Source organism: Balaenoptera musculus, chromosome 6 (genome assembly GCF_009873245.2).
Source record: "Balaenoptera musculus isolate JJ_BM4_2016_0621 chromosome 6, mBalMus1.pri.v3, whole genome shotgun sequence".
Lineage (NCBI taxonomy): Eukaryota > Metazoa > Chordata > Mammalia > Artiodactyla > Balaenopteridae > Balaenoptera > Balaenoptera musculus.
Genome location: NC_045790.1, coordinates 24772460 through 24792651, shown reverse-complemented (window position 1 = coordinate 24792651; position 20192 = coordinate 24772460). Strand labels below are relative to the sequence as shown.

The 20192-nt window shown below is 47.3% G+C and overlaps 1 protein-coding gene across 3 annotated transcripts in view; it reads right to left on the bottom strand.

The window, feature by feature from the left end:
• The window catches only part of PHF2 (PHD finger protein 2), a 96660-nt gene that overhangs the window by 23256 nt on the left and 53212 nt on the right, over positions 1–20192 (bottom strand). For all 3 annotated transcript variants that reach the window (XM_036855914.1, XM_036855913.1, XM_036855911.1), the window contains exons 3-5: positions 15169–15283; positions 9290–9450; positions 199–340 (exon numbers count right to left, since the gene is read on the bottom strand). In XM_036855914.1, coding sequence (XP_036711809.1) covers positions 199–340; positions 9290–9450; positions 15169–15283 — 418 coding nt within the window. The remainder of the gene's footprint in view (positions 1–198; positions 341–9289; positions 9451–15168; positions 15284–20192) is intronic.

The window sequence follows — 20192 nt, the reverse complement described above, 5'->3', positions numbered from 1 at the left end:
CCCAGCCGAGAACGGGGTCTCAGTGTTCTTGCTGCCCTGGGCACATCTCTGCCTTCAAGGCCATGCCTGCTCAGACGAGATGTTCCACAAATCATAAGCCAGGCCACCCTGACCTCAACAGCCTCAGTCACAGGCTTAAATCTCCAGCATGTTCCAAACTAGTATCCCTCTCCATCCCTCCACCCTGGCCCCACTCACCTGGTGTCAGAGAACTCAAGGTTGGTAAGGTTAAGGACCCGCTTGCGGTTGGTGCTGTAGTAATAGTCCACAAACTCCTTCAGCTTCATCTTGCAGTCCTTCTGCTTGGTGACGTCTGTTACGTCCACACTCCGCTCTGGGCCTGGGGAGGCAGCAGGGGAGGGTGAGCACACCCAGGGAAGATGGTGTGGCCTTCCGTGAGGTTGGGGGCCAGGATGTGCAGAGGAAATGCTCACTCACCCTCAGAAGACAACTGAGGGAGGGCTGAACGCTGAGGCTCTAGGCTCTAACGTCTGACCCTCCCCCCACCTGCCCTGCCTGCTCCTTCCCTTGGGTGGCCATGAAGACCCCCTGGTACAGTGGGGTGGCACAGTCATGAGCCTCAGCTAAGGCAGCCAGATAAGCAAATAAAAATACAGGACACCAGGTAAAAACTTACACTTCAGATAAACAATGAAGATGTTTTTAGTGTAAATATGTCCCAAATAATGCATGGACATATTTATACTTAAAAATTTTTTAAATCAAAAAAATTCTTGCATTTCTAGGACACCAACTTATTATTCTGAAAATTGATAATAAAAGGAAAAACATTTATCCTACATTTTCTATACTTGATGGGAAAAGTTCAGGGTAAAAATTGTTGATGACAGAAATAGAGTTCTGGATAACCAAGTAACTAATAAGGGAAAGTTCTTTACAGAAGACTCACAATAGACAGAGAGAGAAGGACAGAATTAGCACACTCTTCCTTTGCAACAGTCCTCACCGGCTGCTCAGACAGTGAGCTGAAAGGCTGATGGAGCATTCTGTGAACAGATGAGACTGCACTGCCTTGACCACTGAAAAGAAGTGGGTGGCAGCACCCCTACCCCAAGAAGGAGTCCTGCCAACAACTTGAACACAAATCTAAGCAACCTCTAACCACCTGTTACAGGAACTATTAGGGACAGAAGAACACGTTAAATGACACCACAGGGACGCTGTCAGCCAAATCCCTAATGTAAGATCTTCCCAAATCTCAAATATGAAAGATTCTCCAGAGAGATTGGTTCAAGATGGCGGAGTAGAAGGACATGAGCTTACTCCCTCTTGCAAGAGCACCGGAATCACAACTAACTGCTGAATAATCATCGACAGGAAGCCACTGGAACTCACCAAAAAATATACCCCACAGCCAAAGACAAAGGAGAAGCCACAATGAGATGGTAGGAGGGGCGCAATCACAATAAAATCAAATCCCATAACTGCTGGGTGGGTGACTCACAAACTGGAGAACACTTATACCACAGAAGTCCACCCACTGGAGTGAATGTTCTGAGCTCTACATCAGGCTTCCCAACCTGGGGGTCCGGCAACAGGAGGAGGAAATCCTAGAGAATCAGACTTTGAAAGCTAGTGGGATTTGACTGCAGGACTTCGACAGGACTGGGGGAAACAGAGATTCCACTCTTGGAGGGCACACACAAAGTACGGTGTGCATCGGGACAGGGGAAGGAGCAGTGACCCCACTGGAGACTGAACCAGACCTACCTGCTAGTGTTGGAGGGTCTCCTGCAGAGGCGGGGGGTGGATGTGGCTCACCATGAGGACAAGGACACTGGCAGCAGAAGTTCTGGGAAGTACTCCTTGGTGTGAGCCCTCCCAGAGTCCGCCAATAGCCCCACCAAAGAGCCCAGTAGGCTCCAGTGTTGGGTCGCCTCAGGCCAAACAACCAACAGGGAGGGAACCCAGACCCACCCATCAGCAGACAAGTGGATTAAAGTTTTACTGAGCTCTGCCCACCAGAGCAACACCCAGCTCTACCCACCACCAGTCCCTCCCATCAAGAAACTTGTACAAGCCTCTTATATAGCCTCATCCACCAGAGGGCAGACAGCAGAAGCAACAAGAACCACAATCCTGCAGCCTGTGGAACAAAAACCACAGTCACAGAAAGACAGACAAGATGAAAAGGCAGAGGGCTATGTACCAGATGAAGGAACAAGATAAAACCCCAGAAAAACAACTAAATGAAGTGGAGATAAGCAACCTTCCAGAAAAAGAATTCAGAATAATGATAGTGAAGATGATCCAGGACCTTGGAAAAAGAAAGGAGGCAAAGACTGAGAAGATGCAAGAAATGTTTAACAAAGACCTAGAAGAATTAAAGAACAAACAAACAGAGATGAACAATATAATAACTGAATGAAAAATACACTAGAAGGAATCAATACCAGAATAACTGAGGCAGAAGAACGGATAAGTGACCTGGAAGACAGAATGGTGGAATTCACTGCCATGGAACAGAATAAAGAAAAAAGAATGAAAAGAAATGAAGACAGCCTAAGAGCCCTCTGGGACAACATTAAAATCAACAACATTCACACTATAGGGGTCCCAGAAGGAGAAGAGAGAGAGAATGGACCTGAGAAAATGTTTGAAGCGATCATAGTCGAAAACCTCCCTAACATAGGAAAGGAAATAGCCACTCAAGTCCAGGAAGCGCAGAGAGTCCCAGGCATGATAAACCCAAAGAGAAACATGCCAAGACACATAGTAATCATATTGACAAAAATTAAAGACAAAGAAAAATTTTTGAAAGCAAGAAGGGAAACATGACAAATAACATACAAGGGAACTCCCATAAGGTTAACAGCTGATTTCTCAGCAGAAACTCTACAAGCCAGAAGGGGGTGGCATGATATATTTAAAGGGATGAAAGGGAAGAACCTACAACCAAGATTACTCTACCCAGCAAGGATCTCATTCAGATTTGATGGAGGAATCAAAAGCTTTACAGACAAGCAAAAGCTAAGAGAATTCAGCACCATCAAAGCAGCTCTACAACAAATGCTAAAGGAACTTTTCTCAGTGGGAAACACAAGAGAAGAAAAGGACCTACAAAAACAAACCCATAACAATTAAGAAAATGGTAACAGGAACATACATATCGATAATTACCTTAAACGTGAATGGATTAAATGCTCCAACCAAAAGACAGAGGCACGCTGAATGGATACAAAAACAAGACCCATATATATGCTGTCTACAAGAGACACACTTCAGACCTAGGGATACATACAGACTGAAAGTGAGGGGATGGAAAAAAATATTCCATGCAAATGGAAATCAAAAGAAAGCTGGAGTAGCAATACTCCTATCAGATAAAATAGACTTTAAAATAAAGACTATTACAAGAGACAAAGAAGGACACTACATAATGATCAAGGGATCAATCCAAGAAGAAGATATAACAATTATAAACATATATGCACCCAACATAGCAGCACCTCAATACATAAGGCAACTGCTCACAGCTATAAAAGAGGAAATCGACAGTAACACAATAACAGTGGGGAATTTTAACACCTCACTTACACCAATGGACAGATCATCCAAACAGAAAATTAATAAGGAAACACAAGCTTTAAATGACACAATAGACCAGATAGATTTAATTGATATTTATAGGACATTCCATCTGAAAACAGCAGATTACACTTTCTTCTCAAGTGCACACGGAACATTCTCCGTGATGGATCACATCTTGGGTCACAAATCAAGCCTCAGTAAATTTAAGAAAATTGAAATCGTATCAAGCATCTTTTCTGACCACAACACTATGAGATTAGAAATCAATTACAGGGAAAAAAACGTAAAAAACACAAACACGTGGAGGCTAAACAATATGTTACTAAATAACCAAGAGATCACTGAAGAAATCAAAGAGGAAATCAAAAAATACCTAGAAACAAATGACAATGAAAACATGATGATCCAAAACCTATGGGATGCAGCAAAAGCAGTTCTAAGAGTGAAGTTTATAGCTATACAAGCCTACCTCAAGAAACAAGGAAAATCTCAAATAAACAATCTAACCTTACACCTAACGGAACCAGAGAAAGAAGAACAAACAAAACCCAAAGTTAGTAGAAGGAAAGAAATCATAAATATCAGCACAGAAATAAATGAAATAGAAACAAAGAAAACAATAGCAAAGATAAATAAAACTAAAAGCTGGTTCTTTGAAAAGATAAACAAAATTGATAAACCATTAGTCAGACTCATCAAGAAAAAGAGGGAGAGGACTCAAATCAATAAAATTAGAAATGAAAAAGGAGAAGTTACAACAGACACTGCAGAAATACAAAGCATCCTAAGAGACTACTACAAGCAACTCTATGCCAATAAAATGGACAACCTGGAAGAAATGGACAAATTCTTAGAAAGGTAAAACCTTCCAAGACTGAACCAGAAAGAAATAGAAAATATGAATAGACCAATCACAAGTAATGAAATTGAAACTGTGATTAAAACTCTTCCAACAAACAAAAGTCCAGGACCAGATGGCTTCACAGGTGAATTCTATCAAACATTTAGAGAAGAGCTAACACCCATCCTTCTCCAACTCTTCCAAAAAACTGCAGAGGAAGGAACACTCCCAAACTCATTCTATGAGGGCACCATCTCCCTGATACCAAAACCAGACAAAGATACTACAAAAAAAAGAAAATTACAGCCAATATCACTGATGAATATAGATGCAAAAATCCTCAACAAAATACTAGCAAACAGCATCCAACAACACATTAAAAGGATCATACACCATGATCAAGTGGGGTTTATCCCAGGAATGCAAGGATTCTTCAATATACGCAAATCAATCAATGTGATACACCATATTAACAAACTGAAGAACAAAAACCATATGCTTATCTCAATAGATGCAGAAAAAGCTTTTGACAAAACTCAATACCCATTTATGATAAAAACTCTCCAGAAAGTGGGCACAGAGAGAACCTACCTCAACTTAATAAAGGCCATATATGACAAACCCACAGCAAACATCATTCTCAATGGTGAAAAACTGAAAGCATTTCTTCTAAGATCAGAACAAGACAAGGATGTCCACTCTCACCACTATTATTCAATATAGTTTTGCAAGTCCTAGCCACGGCAATCAGAGAAGAAAAAGAAATAAAAGGAATAGGGCTTCCCTGGTGGCGCAGTGGTTGAGAATCTGCCTGCTAATGCAGGGAACACGGGTTCGAGCCCTGGTCTGGGAAGATCCCACATGCCGCGGAGCAACTAGGCCCGTGAGCCACAACTGCTGAGCCTGCACGTCTGGAGTCTGTGCTCCACAACAAGAGAGGCCACGATAGTGAGAGGCCCGCACACCGCGATGAAGAGTGGCCCCCGCTTGCCACAGCTAGAGGAAGCCCTTGCACAGGAACGAAGACCCAACACAGCCCAATAAATAAATAAATAAATAAATAAATAATTTTTTTAAAAAAAGGAATACAAATTGGAAAAGAAGAAGTAAAACTGTCACTGTTTGCAGATGACATGATACTATACATAGAGAATCCTAAAGATGCCACCAGAAAACTACTAGAGCTAATCAATGAATTTGGTAAAGTTGCAGGATACAAAATTAATGCACACAAATCTCTTGCATTCCTATACACTAATGATGAAAAATCTGAAAGAGAAATTAAGGAAACACTCCCATTTACCACTGCAACAAAAAGAATAAAATACCTAGGAATAAACCTACCTAGGGGGACAAAAGACCTGTATGCAGAAAACTATAAGACACTGATGAAAGAAATTAAAGATGATACAAACAGATGGAGAGATATACCATGTTCTTGGATTGGAAGAATCAATATTGTGAAAATGACTATACTACCCAAAGCAATCTACAGATTCAGTGCAATCCCTATCAAATTACCAATGGCATTTTTTACAGAACTTGAAGAAAAAAATCTTAAACTTTGTATGGAGACACAAAAGACCCCAAATAGCCAAAGCAGTTTTGAGGGAAAAAAACGGAGCTGGAGGAATCAGACTCCCTGACTTCAGACTATCTTACAAAGCTACAGTAATCAAGAGAATATGGTACTGGCACAAAAACAGAAATATAGATCAATGGAACAGGATAGAAATCCCAGAGATAAACCCATGCACCTATGGTCAACTAATCTATGACAAAGGAGGCAAGGATATAAAATGGAGAAAAGACAGTCTCTTCAATAAGTGGTGCTGGGAAAACTGGACAGCTACATGTAAAAGAATGAAATTAGAACACTCCCTAACACCATACACAAAAATAAACTCAAAATGCATTAGAGACCTAAATGTAAGACTGGACACTATGAAACTCTTAGAGGAAAACATAGGAAGAACACTCTTTGACAAAAATTACAGCAAGATCATTTTTGACCCACCTCCTAGAGTGATGGAAATAAAAACAAAAATAAACAAATGGGACCTAATTAAACTTAAAAGCTTTTGCAAAGCAAAGGAAACTACAAACAAGACAAAAAGACAACCCTCAGAATGGGAGAAAATATTTGCAAACGAAGCAAGTGACAAAGGATTAATCTCCAAAATATATAAACAGCTCATGCAGCTCAATATTAAAAAAACAAACAACCCAATCCAAAAATGGGCAGATGACCTAAGTAGACATTTCTCCAAAGAAGACATACAGATGGCCAAGAAGCACATGAAAAGCTGCTCAACATCACTAATTATTAGAGAAATGCACATCAAAACTGCAATGAGGTATCACCTCACACCAGTTAGAATGGGCATCATCAGAAAATCTACAAACAACAAATGCTGGAGAGGGTGTGGAAAAAAGGGAACCCTCTTGCACTGTTGGTGGGAATATAAATTGATACAGCCACTATGGAAAACAGTATGGAGGTTCCTTAAAAAACTAAAAATAGAATTACCATATGACCCAGCAATCCCACTACTGGGCATATGCCCAGAGAAAACCATAATTCAAAAAGACACATGCACCCCAATGTTCATTGCAGCACTATTTACAATAGCCAGGTCATGGAAGCAACCTAAATGCCCATCAACAGATGAATGGATAAGGAAGATGTGGTACATATATACAATGGAATATTATTCAGCCATAAAAAGGAATGAAATTGGGTCATTTGTAGAGATGTGGATGGATCTAGAGACTGTCATGCAGAGTGAAGTAAGTCAGAAAGAGAAAAACAAATATTGTATATTAACGCATATATGTGGAACCTAGAAAAATGGTACAGATGAATCAGTTTGCAGGGCAGAAATTGAGACACAGATGTAGAGAACAAACGTATGGACACCAAGGGGGGGAAAGTGGCGGGGTGGGGGGGGATGAATTGGGAGATTGGGATTGACATACATATACTAATATGTATTAAATGGATAACTAGTAAGAACCTGCTGTATAAAAAAATAAATAAAATAAAATGCCAAAAAGAAAAAAAAGAAAGATTCTCCAGGACTAACAACCCCATTTCTCCAAAAAACCAAGGGAATGGAAAGGGGATGGGGGCTGTTATAGAAGAGACTGAAGGGACATCAAACCCAAATGTAGTGTGTGGGTCTTGTTTAGATTCAGAGTCAAACATCCAAATATAAAAAGGTGTTTTTGAGGCAACTGGGGAGAATTTAGGTGGTCTTAGGTGATTTTAAGGAATTATTGTTAGGGTCGTAAAGTGCAAGATGGAACTGTGATTATATTTTTTTTAAAACTGTCTGTTAGCACTGTGTACTGGAGTTTTCACGGGTAAAATGATGTATGTACCAGAGACTTGCCTTCAAATACTTGGGGGAGGAGGGAGTTGGGGAGACAGGAAAACAGCCAAAAGCTGATGGGTTTTGTGACCAGTACTGGGTACATGAGGGTTCACTGCTTATTTCTCTCATTTTGTGTGTGTGTGAAAAGTTGCATAATAAAAAAATTAAGAGGTGAAAGAAAGACGTTTACAACAGAAACCTCTGGACTGTCTCCTCCCCTATTCAGTAAGCTGCTTCCCACTCCTGTAAGCACAACTGGTTGGGGGGTGGTGGGGAGGCAGGGTCTGTGGCAGACCTGGCCCTGTCCTTTGCAGCTGGCTGAGCCTGGGGCCTGGATGACAGAGTTGTGAGCAGGACAACACTAGCTCCTATGCAGAAACAGCTTAGAAAAATGCCTGGCACCTGGTAGACACTCCCTAGCTATTATCTGTTATTACAGGCGCTACGACATGGCAGAAACAGTCCTGGACTGTGGTCATTCCCAGACTGAAAACATGAGTCCCTTCTTCCTCCCTGCCACAAGCTGGCCAGCCTTGGGGCCTCCCCTGGTGGGCTTCAGCTCCAGAGAAGGGGTGTTTCCCACCCCGCCCCCCTGTTCTCTGGAATGCCACTGGCTTCCTGTGTGGCTTGTACAGATGATCTCATTTAATCCTCACACCCATCTGCCCCCTGCCCCCCATTCATAAGCCTTACAGATGCAAAGGGTCAAGAGCTCAGTGATGGAACAACTTGTCTGAGGGTTTCAGCACCTGTGCCCTCTCCTGTCCAGTGTGCGGCCAGAGCTGGCCTGGGCATTTGCCTTTTCAGGGTCTTTTCTCTCCCCTCTCCTCACTGGCCACCCAGGCATCCCTGTGAACACCCCAATACCCAGCAAACATAAGGGCCTCAGAGCCAGGGCTGTGAGGCCACCAGCCCTGCCAAGGTCATTGCAAGCACGTGCTGGCCTCTCTGTGCCAGATGATGTCCCAGCACATACAAGCACTTCATCCACCCAGAGGTGTCCTGACCGAGGGTGTCCACAGCACTGGAAGCTGCCAGGGAACACAAGACAGGGCGCCAATAGCACCAGCTAGAACCCAAAGGGATCCAGAAGAGGAGGTAGTCCTGGGGCCATGGGACGGCGTGTCCAGGGCAGACAAGGGAGGTCAGCCCCCAGGTTGGCCCCAGCAGAGGCTGAGAAGGACATGGCACGAACATCAGGAACTGTGGACAACACAGCTGGGGCCCTCCCAGGCATGACTATCATTAGCGCCCAACAGTACTGTAGCTGGCAGAATCCAGGGGTCCCCACGAAGCCCCCATTTTGCGGGCAGAGTAACTGAGAAGGGAAGGGGCCAGGGTCCAGCATCATTTGCTGGGGCATGGGGTCTCATTCTAAGAAAAGCACCCAGAATGGAACAAGGGGACCCTGAGTCACACTGGCTCACATGGCTCTGGGACACAGTCAGGGCCTGGGCAGCGTATACAGGGACTCCTGGCTCAGGGAGCCCACAACTCACTTGCAGGAGAGGGCACTCACCCACGTAGTTCTCGACGTCGCTGACGTAGAAGGTGGGGGCTGGGACCGCCAGGCCCAGCCCATCTTTCTTGGGGACAAGGATGGGCTCGGTGAAGCCATGCTCTTCCATGTAGCCCAGCGTGAGCTGGTTGCCCGTCACGCGGGCCACCACGTCTTCCGCGCTGCAGGGAAATACAAGTCGGGGGTCACATCAAGTCCAGGTCCCAGCCTCCATGATAGGCCTGGACAGGGCCTCAGGGCTGCAGACATGGAGCCTGAGCTCCAGGCACACACCGCCCATGCCCCAGAAGGAGGACCTGCCACGGTGCCACACTCAGTGGCCACAGGGCAGCCACAGGGTAGACATGACAGGGTCCCACACACTCGTCACAGACAGGAACCTTGAGGTCCAGGAGGTCTGGGCACCTGTCCAGGGCCGTGGTGAGTAGAGAATGGGGACACACCGCACCCATCCCTCTTACTATGGCAGAGGGAGCCTCGAGAGATGTGAACGAGATCCCTCCCCCACCTCCCTTGCTCTCCACTCACCCTCCACTCGATAATATTCCTCTCAAGTGCTCAGAGATCAGACCCCTGCATGGGGGGTAGGTCTAAGGACACAGCAGATGGAGATAAACCCCTTTTCAGAGAGAACCTACCCCCTGGACAAGCCAAACACAGGACCCAGGGCTGGGCTGGGATGCTGTGGTCAGCAGCTCTCCTGCCTCCCTGTGTGCCAGATGCTGCCCTGGGCGCCAGAGACCTGTGGGGCCCAGCTGGAAAGACCCCTGTGTGGTGACGCCAGAGAGGGGCTTTCATCAGATGAGCATGCAAGGCCATTAACCCACAGCTGAGAGCAGTGCTGTGTGCTGTGGTGGAGACAGCAGGAAGCAGTGTCAGACTGGGCCTGTTGAAGACTGGGGGAGCAGGAGTGAGAGGGGCAGGGCTCCAGTAGAAGGAATGTACCAGCAAAGGCCTTGGAGGGAGGAGGATGTGGCAAGTGTGAGGAATAAGAAGGACCTGGGCGGCTGGGGGTGGGGGTAGGGGCAAGCACCCAAGTCAGTGAGGTGGTGGGCCAGGCCACCTATGCCAAGAGCACTGGGGAGCCACTGGACAACTTGAGAAGGGCAGTGACAGTCAGAGGTTCACCTGGCTGCTGTGCGGCTGTACAGTGGACAGCAGCAGGACCACGGAGGGGCATGGCAACCATGGAGGAGGAGGCTCAGCATGCGGTGCCTGGACCAGAAGGTGACAGTGAGAGGGAGGTGGTGGGCTCAGGAGATCAGATGGGGGTGGGAGAACAGGGGGAGGCAAAGGTGAATGGCCAAGGGACTGGCCTGAGTGACCAAGGGACCGGGGCCACCGACTGAGGCCTGGAGGTGGGGCAGGAATGGGGGTGGGGGCAGATCCAGAGCTGAGTAGGAACACACTTGTTGGGATTGGCCAGTGGATGCACCAGTTGGACAGACCGGTCAGGAGCTCAGAAGGACTAGTGGCTGGAGAAAGAAGTTGAGGAGCTGCTGGCCAAGGGACAATCTATGAGGCCAGGGAAACAGATGGTGGGGATCGAGCAGAGTTCCCAGAATCCCTCAGGGAGAGTCGTCAGCAGGAGAGGGGGCCGGGCAGGGGAGGACAGCCAGCAGAGCATGGTGGCATGGTCTCCACGGAGGACAGGACTCAAGGAGAGGGGGCTGCACCACTGCTACGTGTTGACAAGGGTCAGTTAAGGTGAGGACTGAAGAGTGATCCTGGGGTTTGACGCCATGGTGACAGACTGTTAGGGATAAATCAGAAGGAGTGAGTGGAGGGTGAGGAAGAAGAAGTAGTTGGTGGGCAACTGCTGTGAGAAGCTCTGGGAGTACTGGGACAGCACAGAGTCAGCTGTGGAAGCTACAAGGCAGCCAGAGGTAGAAGGTCACCCCTGATAAACTGGAATCCCAAGCTCTTGTCTCACTAGTGAGAGTTCCAAATTCACACCCATGGATTGGATCTGGAACTGTGAAACCCATGAGGACCCAGCAAGAGGCAAACACGAAACCATCCTGTAGGGACACCTCAGAGCCCAGGGCAGACTGGCTGCCATGGGAATGATGCCCTCTGAAGATTACGCCTCACAGAAGGAGGTGAACCCCCAGGAGGGAGAGCCAGCAGCCTCATCTGCCCAGAAGAGTAGATCCCAAGAACTGAGGATAATAGGATAATTGAAAAGGGGATTTTAAGACAAGTACATTAAACACATCCAAAGGGATAATGAGAGGATAAGGCAAAGAACAGAGAAGGAGGGAAAAGAACAGGCAACACTAAAAAGGAATAGAAATTGTAGAAAAGAAAAATATGATGCTTGACATTTTTTAAAACTCAGTAGATACATTAAATAGTAGCTGGCTGAAAAGAAAATAGTGAATTTGATGAAAAGATCTGAAAAATAAGACAGAATGGGGAAGAAGTGCTATTAAAAGAGAAAACAGGACATTTTTCAGAATTGAGATAAAATATGACACCTCAAATTAAAGGCACTTACTGAGTCCTGAACAGGATAAATAAAAACAAATGCCCATTAGAGGCACTGCAGTATACCTATAGTATATTAAAAATGAGAAAACAATCTCAAAAGTTTTCAGAGAAAAAAACAGATTATTTACCAAAAATGAAAATGAACCAAAACAAAAACTCCAGCAGCTAGACTGATATCAGTAACAAGAAATGTCAAAAGACAACAAAATAGTATCTCCAAAAAGTTCAAGGAAAATAACTTTTACTCTAGAATTTTAGATCCATTTTAGAAAATTAGAATCATGCAAGAATAAAGACAAAATAAAAATATTTTCAGACACAGAGAATATTTTTATAGGCCTTTTCTGAAAGAACTACTAACGGATATAATTCAACAAGAAGGAAACCAAATCTAGAAGGAAGGAGTGGGATTCAAGAAATAATGGAAAACTGATCTACAGATTCCACACAATCCCTGTCAAAATACCAGCTGACTACTTTGCAGAAACTGACATGCTGAACTTGGAATGCTAAATGAAATACAAGGCACCCAGATAACCAAAACAGTCTTTAAAAAGAAGGAAGTTGGGGCTTCCCTGGTGGCGCAGTGGCTGAGAATCTGCCTGCCAATGCAGGGGACACGGGTTCAAGCCCTGGTCTGGGAAGATCCCACATGCCGCGGAGCAACTGGGCCCGTGAGCCACAACTACTGAGCCTGCGCGTCTGGAGCCTGTGCTCCACAACAAGAGAGGCCGCGATACTGAGAGGCCCACGCACCGCGATGAAGAGTGGTCCCCACTTGCCGCAACTAGAGAAAGCCCTCACACAGAAACGAAGACCCAACACAGCCATAAATAAATAAATAAATAAATAAATATTAAAAAAACAAAAAAGAAGGAAGTTGGAGGGCACTTCCCAATTTCAAACTTCACTACAAAGCTACAGTAATCAAGATTGTGTGGTACTGGCATAATATGAGACATATGGATCAATGGAACAGAACTGAGGGTCCAGAAATAAACCCAAACATCTATGGTCAATTGTTTTTCATCAAGGGTACCAATATAATTCAATGGCGAAAGAATAGGCATTTCAATAAATGGTGCATGGGAGAACTGGATATCCACATGCAAAGGAATGAAGTTGGACCTTTACCTCACACCATATACAAAAATTAACTCAACATGAGTTGAAGACATAAATATAAGAGCTAAAACTATAAAACTTTTAGAAGAAAACATAGGCATAAATCTTCATGACCTTGAATTTGGCAATGGTTTCTTTTTGTTTTTGTCTAAAACAAAAGCGCAAGCAACAATAGAAAAACTAAATAAATTAGACTTAATCAAAATTAAAAACTTTTGTTCTTCAAAAGACACCAAGAAAGTGAAAAGACAACCCACAAAATTGGAGAAAGTATTTGCACATCATATATCTGGTAAGGGACTTGTATCTAAAATACATAAAGAACTCTTACAATTCAATAATAAAAAGACAAAAAAAAAACTTTCAATGGGCAAACAACAAATGGCCAATAAGAACATGAAAAGATGCTCAACATCACTAGTCATCAGGGAAATGCAAATTAAAACCACAGTGAGAGACCACTTCACACCTACAAGGATAGGTAGAATCAAAAAGTCAGATAAGGGACTTCCCTGGTGGTCCACTGGTAAAGAATCCACCTTCCAACTCAGGGGATGCGGGGTTTGATCCCTGGTTGGAGAACTAAGATCCCACATGCCGCGGGGCAACTAAGCTGGCTCACCACAACTACTGAGCTCGCACGCCTCAACGAGAGAGAGAAAACCCACATGCCACAACTAGAGAAAAGCCTGCTACAGAGAAGCCCACATGCCACAACTAGAGAGAAGCCTGTGCTTCTCAACGAAAGATCCTGCATGCCTCAAGAAAGATCCCGCGTGCCGCAACTAAGACCTGACGCAGCCAAAAAAAAAGTCAGATAATAACAAGTTCTGGTGAATTGAAACCCTCAGACGCTGCTGGTGGGAATGGAAAGTGGTACAACCACTTTAGAAAACAGTCTGGCAGTTCCTCAAACAATTAAATATTGAGTTACTCCTAAAAAAATGAAAATATATGTCCAAACAAAATATTTTACAAGAACATTTATAGTAGAATTCTTCACAGTAGCCAAAAATCAGAAATAACCCAAATGTCCATCAGCTGAAGAATGGATAAACAAAATGTGGTCTATCCATACAACGGAATATTATTCAGCCATAAAAAAGGAATGAAGCACTGACACTTGCTACACCCTGGATGAACCTTGAAGACATTATGCTAAGTGAAATAAGCCAGTCACAAAGGCCACATATTCTCTGATTTCATTTTGATGAAATGTTCAGAATAGGCAAATCTACAGTGACAGAAAGCAGATTAGTGATAGGACTTCAGGGAGAAGTGGGGAGGAATGAGGATGATAAAGCTACAGGTTTCTTTTTGAGGTGATGGAAACGTTCTAAAACTGACTGGTGGTGGTGCAGAACTGTGAATACACTGAATTGTACCCTTTAAATGGATGGATTGTATAGTATATGAATTATATCTCAATAAAGGTGGGAAAAAAGAAAATAAAAAAGAAAGAAGCCAGAGAGGAAAAATACCTTATCCACTGAGGAGCAAGGGTAAGAGTTACACTGAATTTCTCACCAGAAACCATGCACTCAAGTTGAGCATAGGGTGAGACATTTAAAGTGTTAAAAGAAAAAACCCACCAACTTAGAATTCTGTGCCCATCAAATTATCCTTCAAAAGTGAAGAAGAAAAAGTAAAGACTTTGTCAGACAAACAGAAACTGTCTTCCAGCTGTGAAGGGACAAGGGTGGTTCAGAGCAGCTGTCTGTACAACCTCACGTCCATGCAGTCATGGTGCCCCCCTCACCAGAAACCATTTCCTGTGGCCCTGATCCTGCTCTCTGCCCTCGGTCCTCATATAGGACAAGGCTGCACAGGGGGAGAGTGTGCTCTAAGAAGACGTAGGGACACCCTACCAGGCCGTGGACACAGAGGAAAGCCCACAGCCATCTGATACCAGGACCTGCCACCTCCAGAGGATGGTCTCAGGCTGGACACCAGCCCCCACTCCTGGTCCATAAAATGGGGACGGTATCCTCTCTCTCAGGAAGGTTCCATGGGAAGGGCCATACCAGGTGGGGGAGATAGGTCCCTTCCCTCCCGGGCTGTGAAGAGGGTCCCCATAACCTGTCCTCGGAGGTGCTGAGAAGGGAGAGATCAGCCCCCATGCCGGGAGCACCTGGAGTTTTGGGGACTGTGCTGCTCCCCCGGAAGGAAACCCATGGCCCTGGAGCCCTAGTGGTGGGGTGCGCATCCAGACCTCGGAGGGAGCAGGCAGGCTGGAGAGGAAAAGGCTGCCAGCTGCTCACCTGGGAAAGGTCCGACTCCGCAACTCCTTGATGAAGAGCTGGCTGCCGTTCTGCACGGGCTTCACTTCGGGAGTCTGCCCCGGGCCGTGTTTGTGCCAGGTTCTCTTCTTTTTCACTGCAGGGGAACAAGAGGCAGGTCATCACCCACAGCCCCCTCCCCGTGCTTCCAGGGATCCGGCCGCGAGGGCAGCCACCGTGAATGCTGCAAGACTCAGACCCCTCAGAGGCAAAGAACTTGGGGTTCCCTGTCCCTGGCCCACCCAGCCTCCCCTGCCTCTCAGGACCCCAAGTTGTCACATGGTCAGGAGCCCCCGCCCTCCACATCCTTGAGTCACAGCCCCCACCTCACCCCCTACCTCCCGACCTGCCAGCTCAGACGATGGCACCCGAAAGCTGGGGCCTTCCTGGGACCCCATGTCACTCAGCACTCAGTCTGCTGAGAACTCGTCAGAGGCGCCTCCTGAGAAGGTCCCACTAAGGCTCGCTATTCTGGACACCTCCCACCTGGCCTCCCCTCAGATTTGCCCTCAAACAGCACCAACCCTGTCCTTCCCTGCTGGGACCTTTGCTGCCATGACAGACCACAACTCACAGGCAAGGCAGGCCAGCGCCACCTGCTGTGCCCGCCCTCTGCCCTCCCCACCCCCTGCCCACTCCCTCAGGCTGTCCTATTGTCACACATGCTCCAAGGGCACTGGACACACCCACCTTGGACTTTTTACACGTGAGTATGCACACCTGTCCCTACTAGGCTGTGACACACGTGCACACACATACACATGCATGTGCACCCACATGCAAGCACACATGCCCCTACTGGACTGGGACAGGCACGTGCACACTAGCACACACACAGACACACACACACGCAAGCACAAACGTGCACACGCATACACACTAACATTTGCCCCTACTGGACTTCGAGCCCCCAGAGGGAAGGAAGCTCTTTCCTTGATACCCTTGCTCCCATTCAGGGAAGCCACAGATAACTCGGTGAGTGAAGATGGGCCAGGCATGGAGACCATCCCTGGGGGCTGCCTGGAAGGGTTTGAAACAGGCTGAGATGAGACTGGAGGTGAGGGAGAGCTGGCGGGGCCCTCAGGCTGCCTGTCCTTCACAGATGCAGACAGGGTGGGGGCTGCAGTCCTCCTGCATCTCGGTGGCTGTGGGGATGAAGGGAGCTGACAACTGCCCCTGAGTAGGACCTGCCTAAAGCAAGAAGGGGAAGGCGCTGGGTGGGTGGTGGCTGAGCTGAGCTCTGTTCCAAACTGCCACCCCTTCCCCGTCTCGTCAAGTCATAGCTCCTTGAGACTGTCTCCTACAACAGGTGACATTTACATCATGCTTGGTCTCCAAGACCAAGGTGTGAGTGGATACTATAGAAATCTGTCAAGATCCTACGAAGTGAGGTCCGGAGCTGGAACTTCTGGTGACAGCACCAGGCACAGACAGGAGATCCAAAGGGATCCAACTATCCTGTAGTCATGTGACCCTAGGCAAGTTACTAGGTATCTCTGTGCTTCATCGTTAATGCTAGTCCTGGCTTCCCAGGCTCCTCGTGAGCGTGGAGTGACCTGTGTCAGAAGGTCATGTGGGGAAACCAAGTCTTGGAGGGGGCATGCAGCCCAGCGATAGCAGACATGCAGGGGACCAGTGGGCAGCGGGAGAAAGAAGCAGCATCTCCATTGCCTGCCAGGAGCTGGGCCTGAGAAGTGCATGCTGACCAGGGGCCAGTGGCAGTCCTGGGTCACCTGGGCTTCCCAGGCCCTCACTCGGGACTGGGCAGCTCCAAGCACCTCATGGAGAGGCTGGAATACGCCTGATACTGTGGCTGGAGCAGGTATGCTGGGACAACGGCCAAAGATGAAGCTGTGAGGTAGGGTCTGAGCTCCATGGGGCTACCCTTGAACCCCTCTGCAGCCCTGGCTGGTGGGCTCCCTCCCTCCCCAGGGCCCATGACCCTCCTAAGCCCAGAGGCTGAGCCTTCTCCTGCCTATGGTGGCCCAAGGCAGGGGCCCTCTGACAAGGTGCCCAGGAGACAGCAGGAAGCTGGTGGGTCTCAGTGGGTCCCCTTGGTTATGGGGGCAAGAGGTGTCCCTAAGGCATTCAGCACCAGAGCCCGGCCCACCGTCCTAAGCGTGGTTCACCCCACCATGAAGATGTGACAGCTACACCTGCCTCAGGGAGGAGGAAAGTAAGAAATTAGTAAGTAACCTCTTAAGCAGTCATAGAGCTAACAAGAGGCAACACCAGAATTCAGAACCACTTTAAGGGCCATGTCACCCGCTTCCTGCGAGCCTTCGTGTCAGTAAGGATACCTTGACGGGTTCCCACAGGGACCCCTGGGTCCCCCCCTATATCTGTGAATTGTGTAAACCTGTGGGCCTGAGGGTCACAGACCAAAATCAGTCCAAGGGACAGGTGGCAACAGCATGGGGCGAGAACCCTGTGATCTGGTAGACATGCAAAGCTAGAGGGATGTGGCCTCAGGCCCAGCTCACTCTGGGAACCCCGCCTCCATCCCATCCTGGTGCTCCATTCCCCAACTCTATCCTGTTCTGGTCCTCTCCCTGCCATCCCCACCTCACTGTGCCCATCACAAACCTCACCCAGGCCAGGGAGAGGAAAGGAGGCAGGCTCATGGGCTTAGGGGGCCCCCAGGGGGCACAGGGTCATCGAGGGGCCTTACTGTGGAAGGTGTGACTGGAATCCAAGCAGAAAAAACCAACCAGTGTGTCACAGACAGGCTCTGGTCAGGGCACACACATGTAAAATAAAGGGTGATGGGCAATCTAGGAGCCCACACTGGCGGAAGATGCTAAAACCAGTGCCTTCGTCCCTGATGGGCACACAGGCCTCAATAACAAGAAGAAGTCTGATTCACAGAATTTATAAATCACATATGCACGCACACACGTGTGCACACATGCAAGACACACATACACACACACAGCCAAGGAGGGGCTGCAAGGTCCTGCCAGGCTGCAGTCCCACGCTGTCTGCTGATCTAGAACAGCGCTCACAGAGGTGGCCCTGCCCCCCACCCTCCTTGAGCACCTCCCAGGGTAGCGCCTACCCAGCCACTCAGCTCTATATGGCAGGGGGGTGTCTCCCGGCCCCAGCCCTGATCAGCCCCCCAGCCCACACCCAGGGCCACGAGATGCAGGACCTGGGTCCACACCCTGTCTGTCTCTCCTAGGCTCTGAGCTTTCCTGGAGGTTCATGAGGTGCCAGGAATTCAGGTTAAGCCACGGGGTGATAGTCATCCTCCTGTACCTGCTGGAAAGCAGTTACCAGAAGGACCGGGTAATTTAGGTGAGATGATAGTCATCCTCCTGTACCTGCTGGAAAGCAGTTACCAGAAGGACCGGGTAATTTCGGTGAGATGATAGTCATCCTCCTGTACCTGCTGGAAAGCAGTTACCAGAAGGACCGGGTAATTTCGGTGAGATGATAGTCATCCTCCTGTACCTGCTGGAAAGCAGTTACCAGAAGGACCGGGTAATTTCGGTGAGATGATAGTCATCCTCCTGTACCTGCTGGAAAGCAGTTACCAGAAGGACCGGGTAATTTAGGTGAGATGATAGTCATCCTCCTGTACCTGCTGGAAAGCAGTTACCAGAAGGATCGGGTAATTTAGGTGAGATGATAGTCATCCTCCTGTACCTGCTGGAAAGCAGTTACCAGAAGGACCGGGTAATTTAGGTGAGATGATAGTCATCCTCCTGTACCTGCTGGAAAGCAGTTACCAGAAGGACCGGGTAATTTAGGTGAGATGATAGTCATCCTCCTGTACCTGCTGGAAAGCAGTTACCAGAAGGACCGGGTAATTTAGGTGAGATGATAGTCATCCTCCTGTACCTGCTGGAAAGCAGTTACCAGAAGGACCGGGTAATTTAGGTGAGATGATAGTCATCCTCCTGTACCTGCTGGAAAGCAGTTACCAGAAGGATCAGGTAATTTAGGTGAGATGATAGTCATCCTCCTGTACCTGCTGGAAAGCAGTTACCAGAAGGATCAGGTAATTTCGGTGAGATGATAGTCATCCTCCTGTACCTGCTGGAAAGCAGTTACCAGAAGGACCGGGTAATTTCGGTGAGATGATAGTCATCCTCCTGTACCTGCTGGAAAGCAGTTACCAGAAGGACCGGGTAATTTCGGTGAGATGATAGTCATCCTCCTGTACCTGCTGGAAAGCAGTTACCAGAAGGACCGGGTAATTTCTGTGAGATGATAGTCATCCTCCTGTACCTGCTGGAAAGCAGTTACCAGAAGGACCGGGTAATTTCGGTGAGATGATAGTCATCCTCCTGTACCTGCTGGAAAGCAGTTACCAGAAGGACCGGGTAATTTAGGTGAGATGATAGTCATCCTCCTGTACCTGCTGGAAAGCAGTTACCAGAAGGACCGGGTAATTTAGGTGAGATGATAGTCATCCTCCTGTACCTGCTGGAAAGCAGTTACCAGAAGGACCGGGTAATTTAGGTGAGATGATAGTCATCCTCCTGTACCTGCTGGAAAGCAGTTACCAGAGGGACCGGGTAATTTAGGTGAGATGATAGTCATCCTCCTGTACCTGCTGGAAAGCAGTTACCAGAAGGATCGGGTAATTTAGGTGAGATGATAGTCATCCTCCTGTACCTGCTGGAAAGCAGTTACCAGAAGGACCGGGTAATTTAGGTGAGATGATAGTCATCCTCCTGTACCTGCTGGAAAGCAGTTACCAGAAGGACCGGGTAATTTAGGTGAGATGATAGTCATCCTCCTGTACCTGCTGGAAAGCAGTTACCAGAAGGATCGGGTAATTTAGGTGAGATGATAGTCATCCTCCTGTACCTGCTGGAAAGCAGTTACCAGAAGGACCGGGTAATTTAGGTGAGATGATAGTCATCCTCCTGTACCTGCTGGAAAGCAGTTACCAGAAGGACCGGGTAATTTAGGTGAGATGATAGTCATCCTCCTGTACCTGCTGGAAAGCAGTTACCAGAAGGATCGGGTAATTTAGGTGAGATGATAGTCATCCT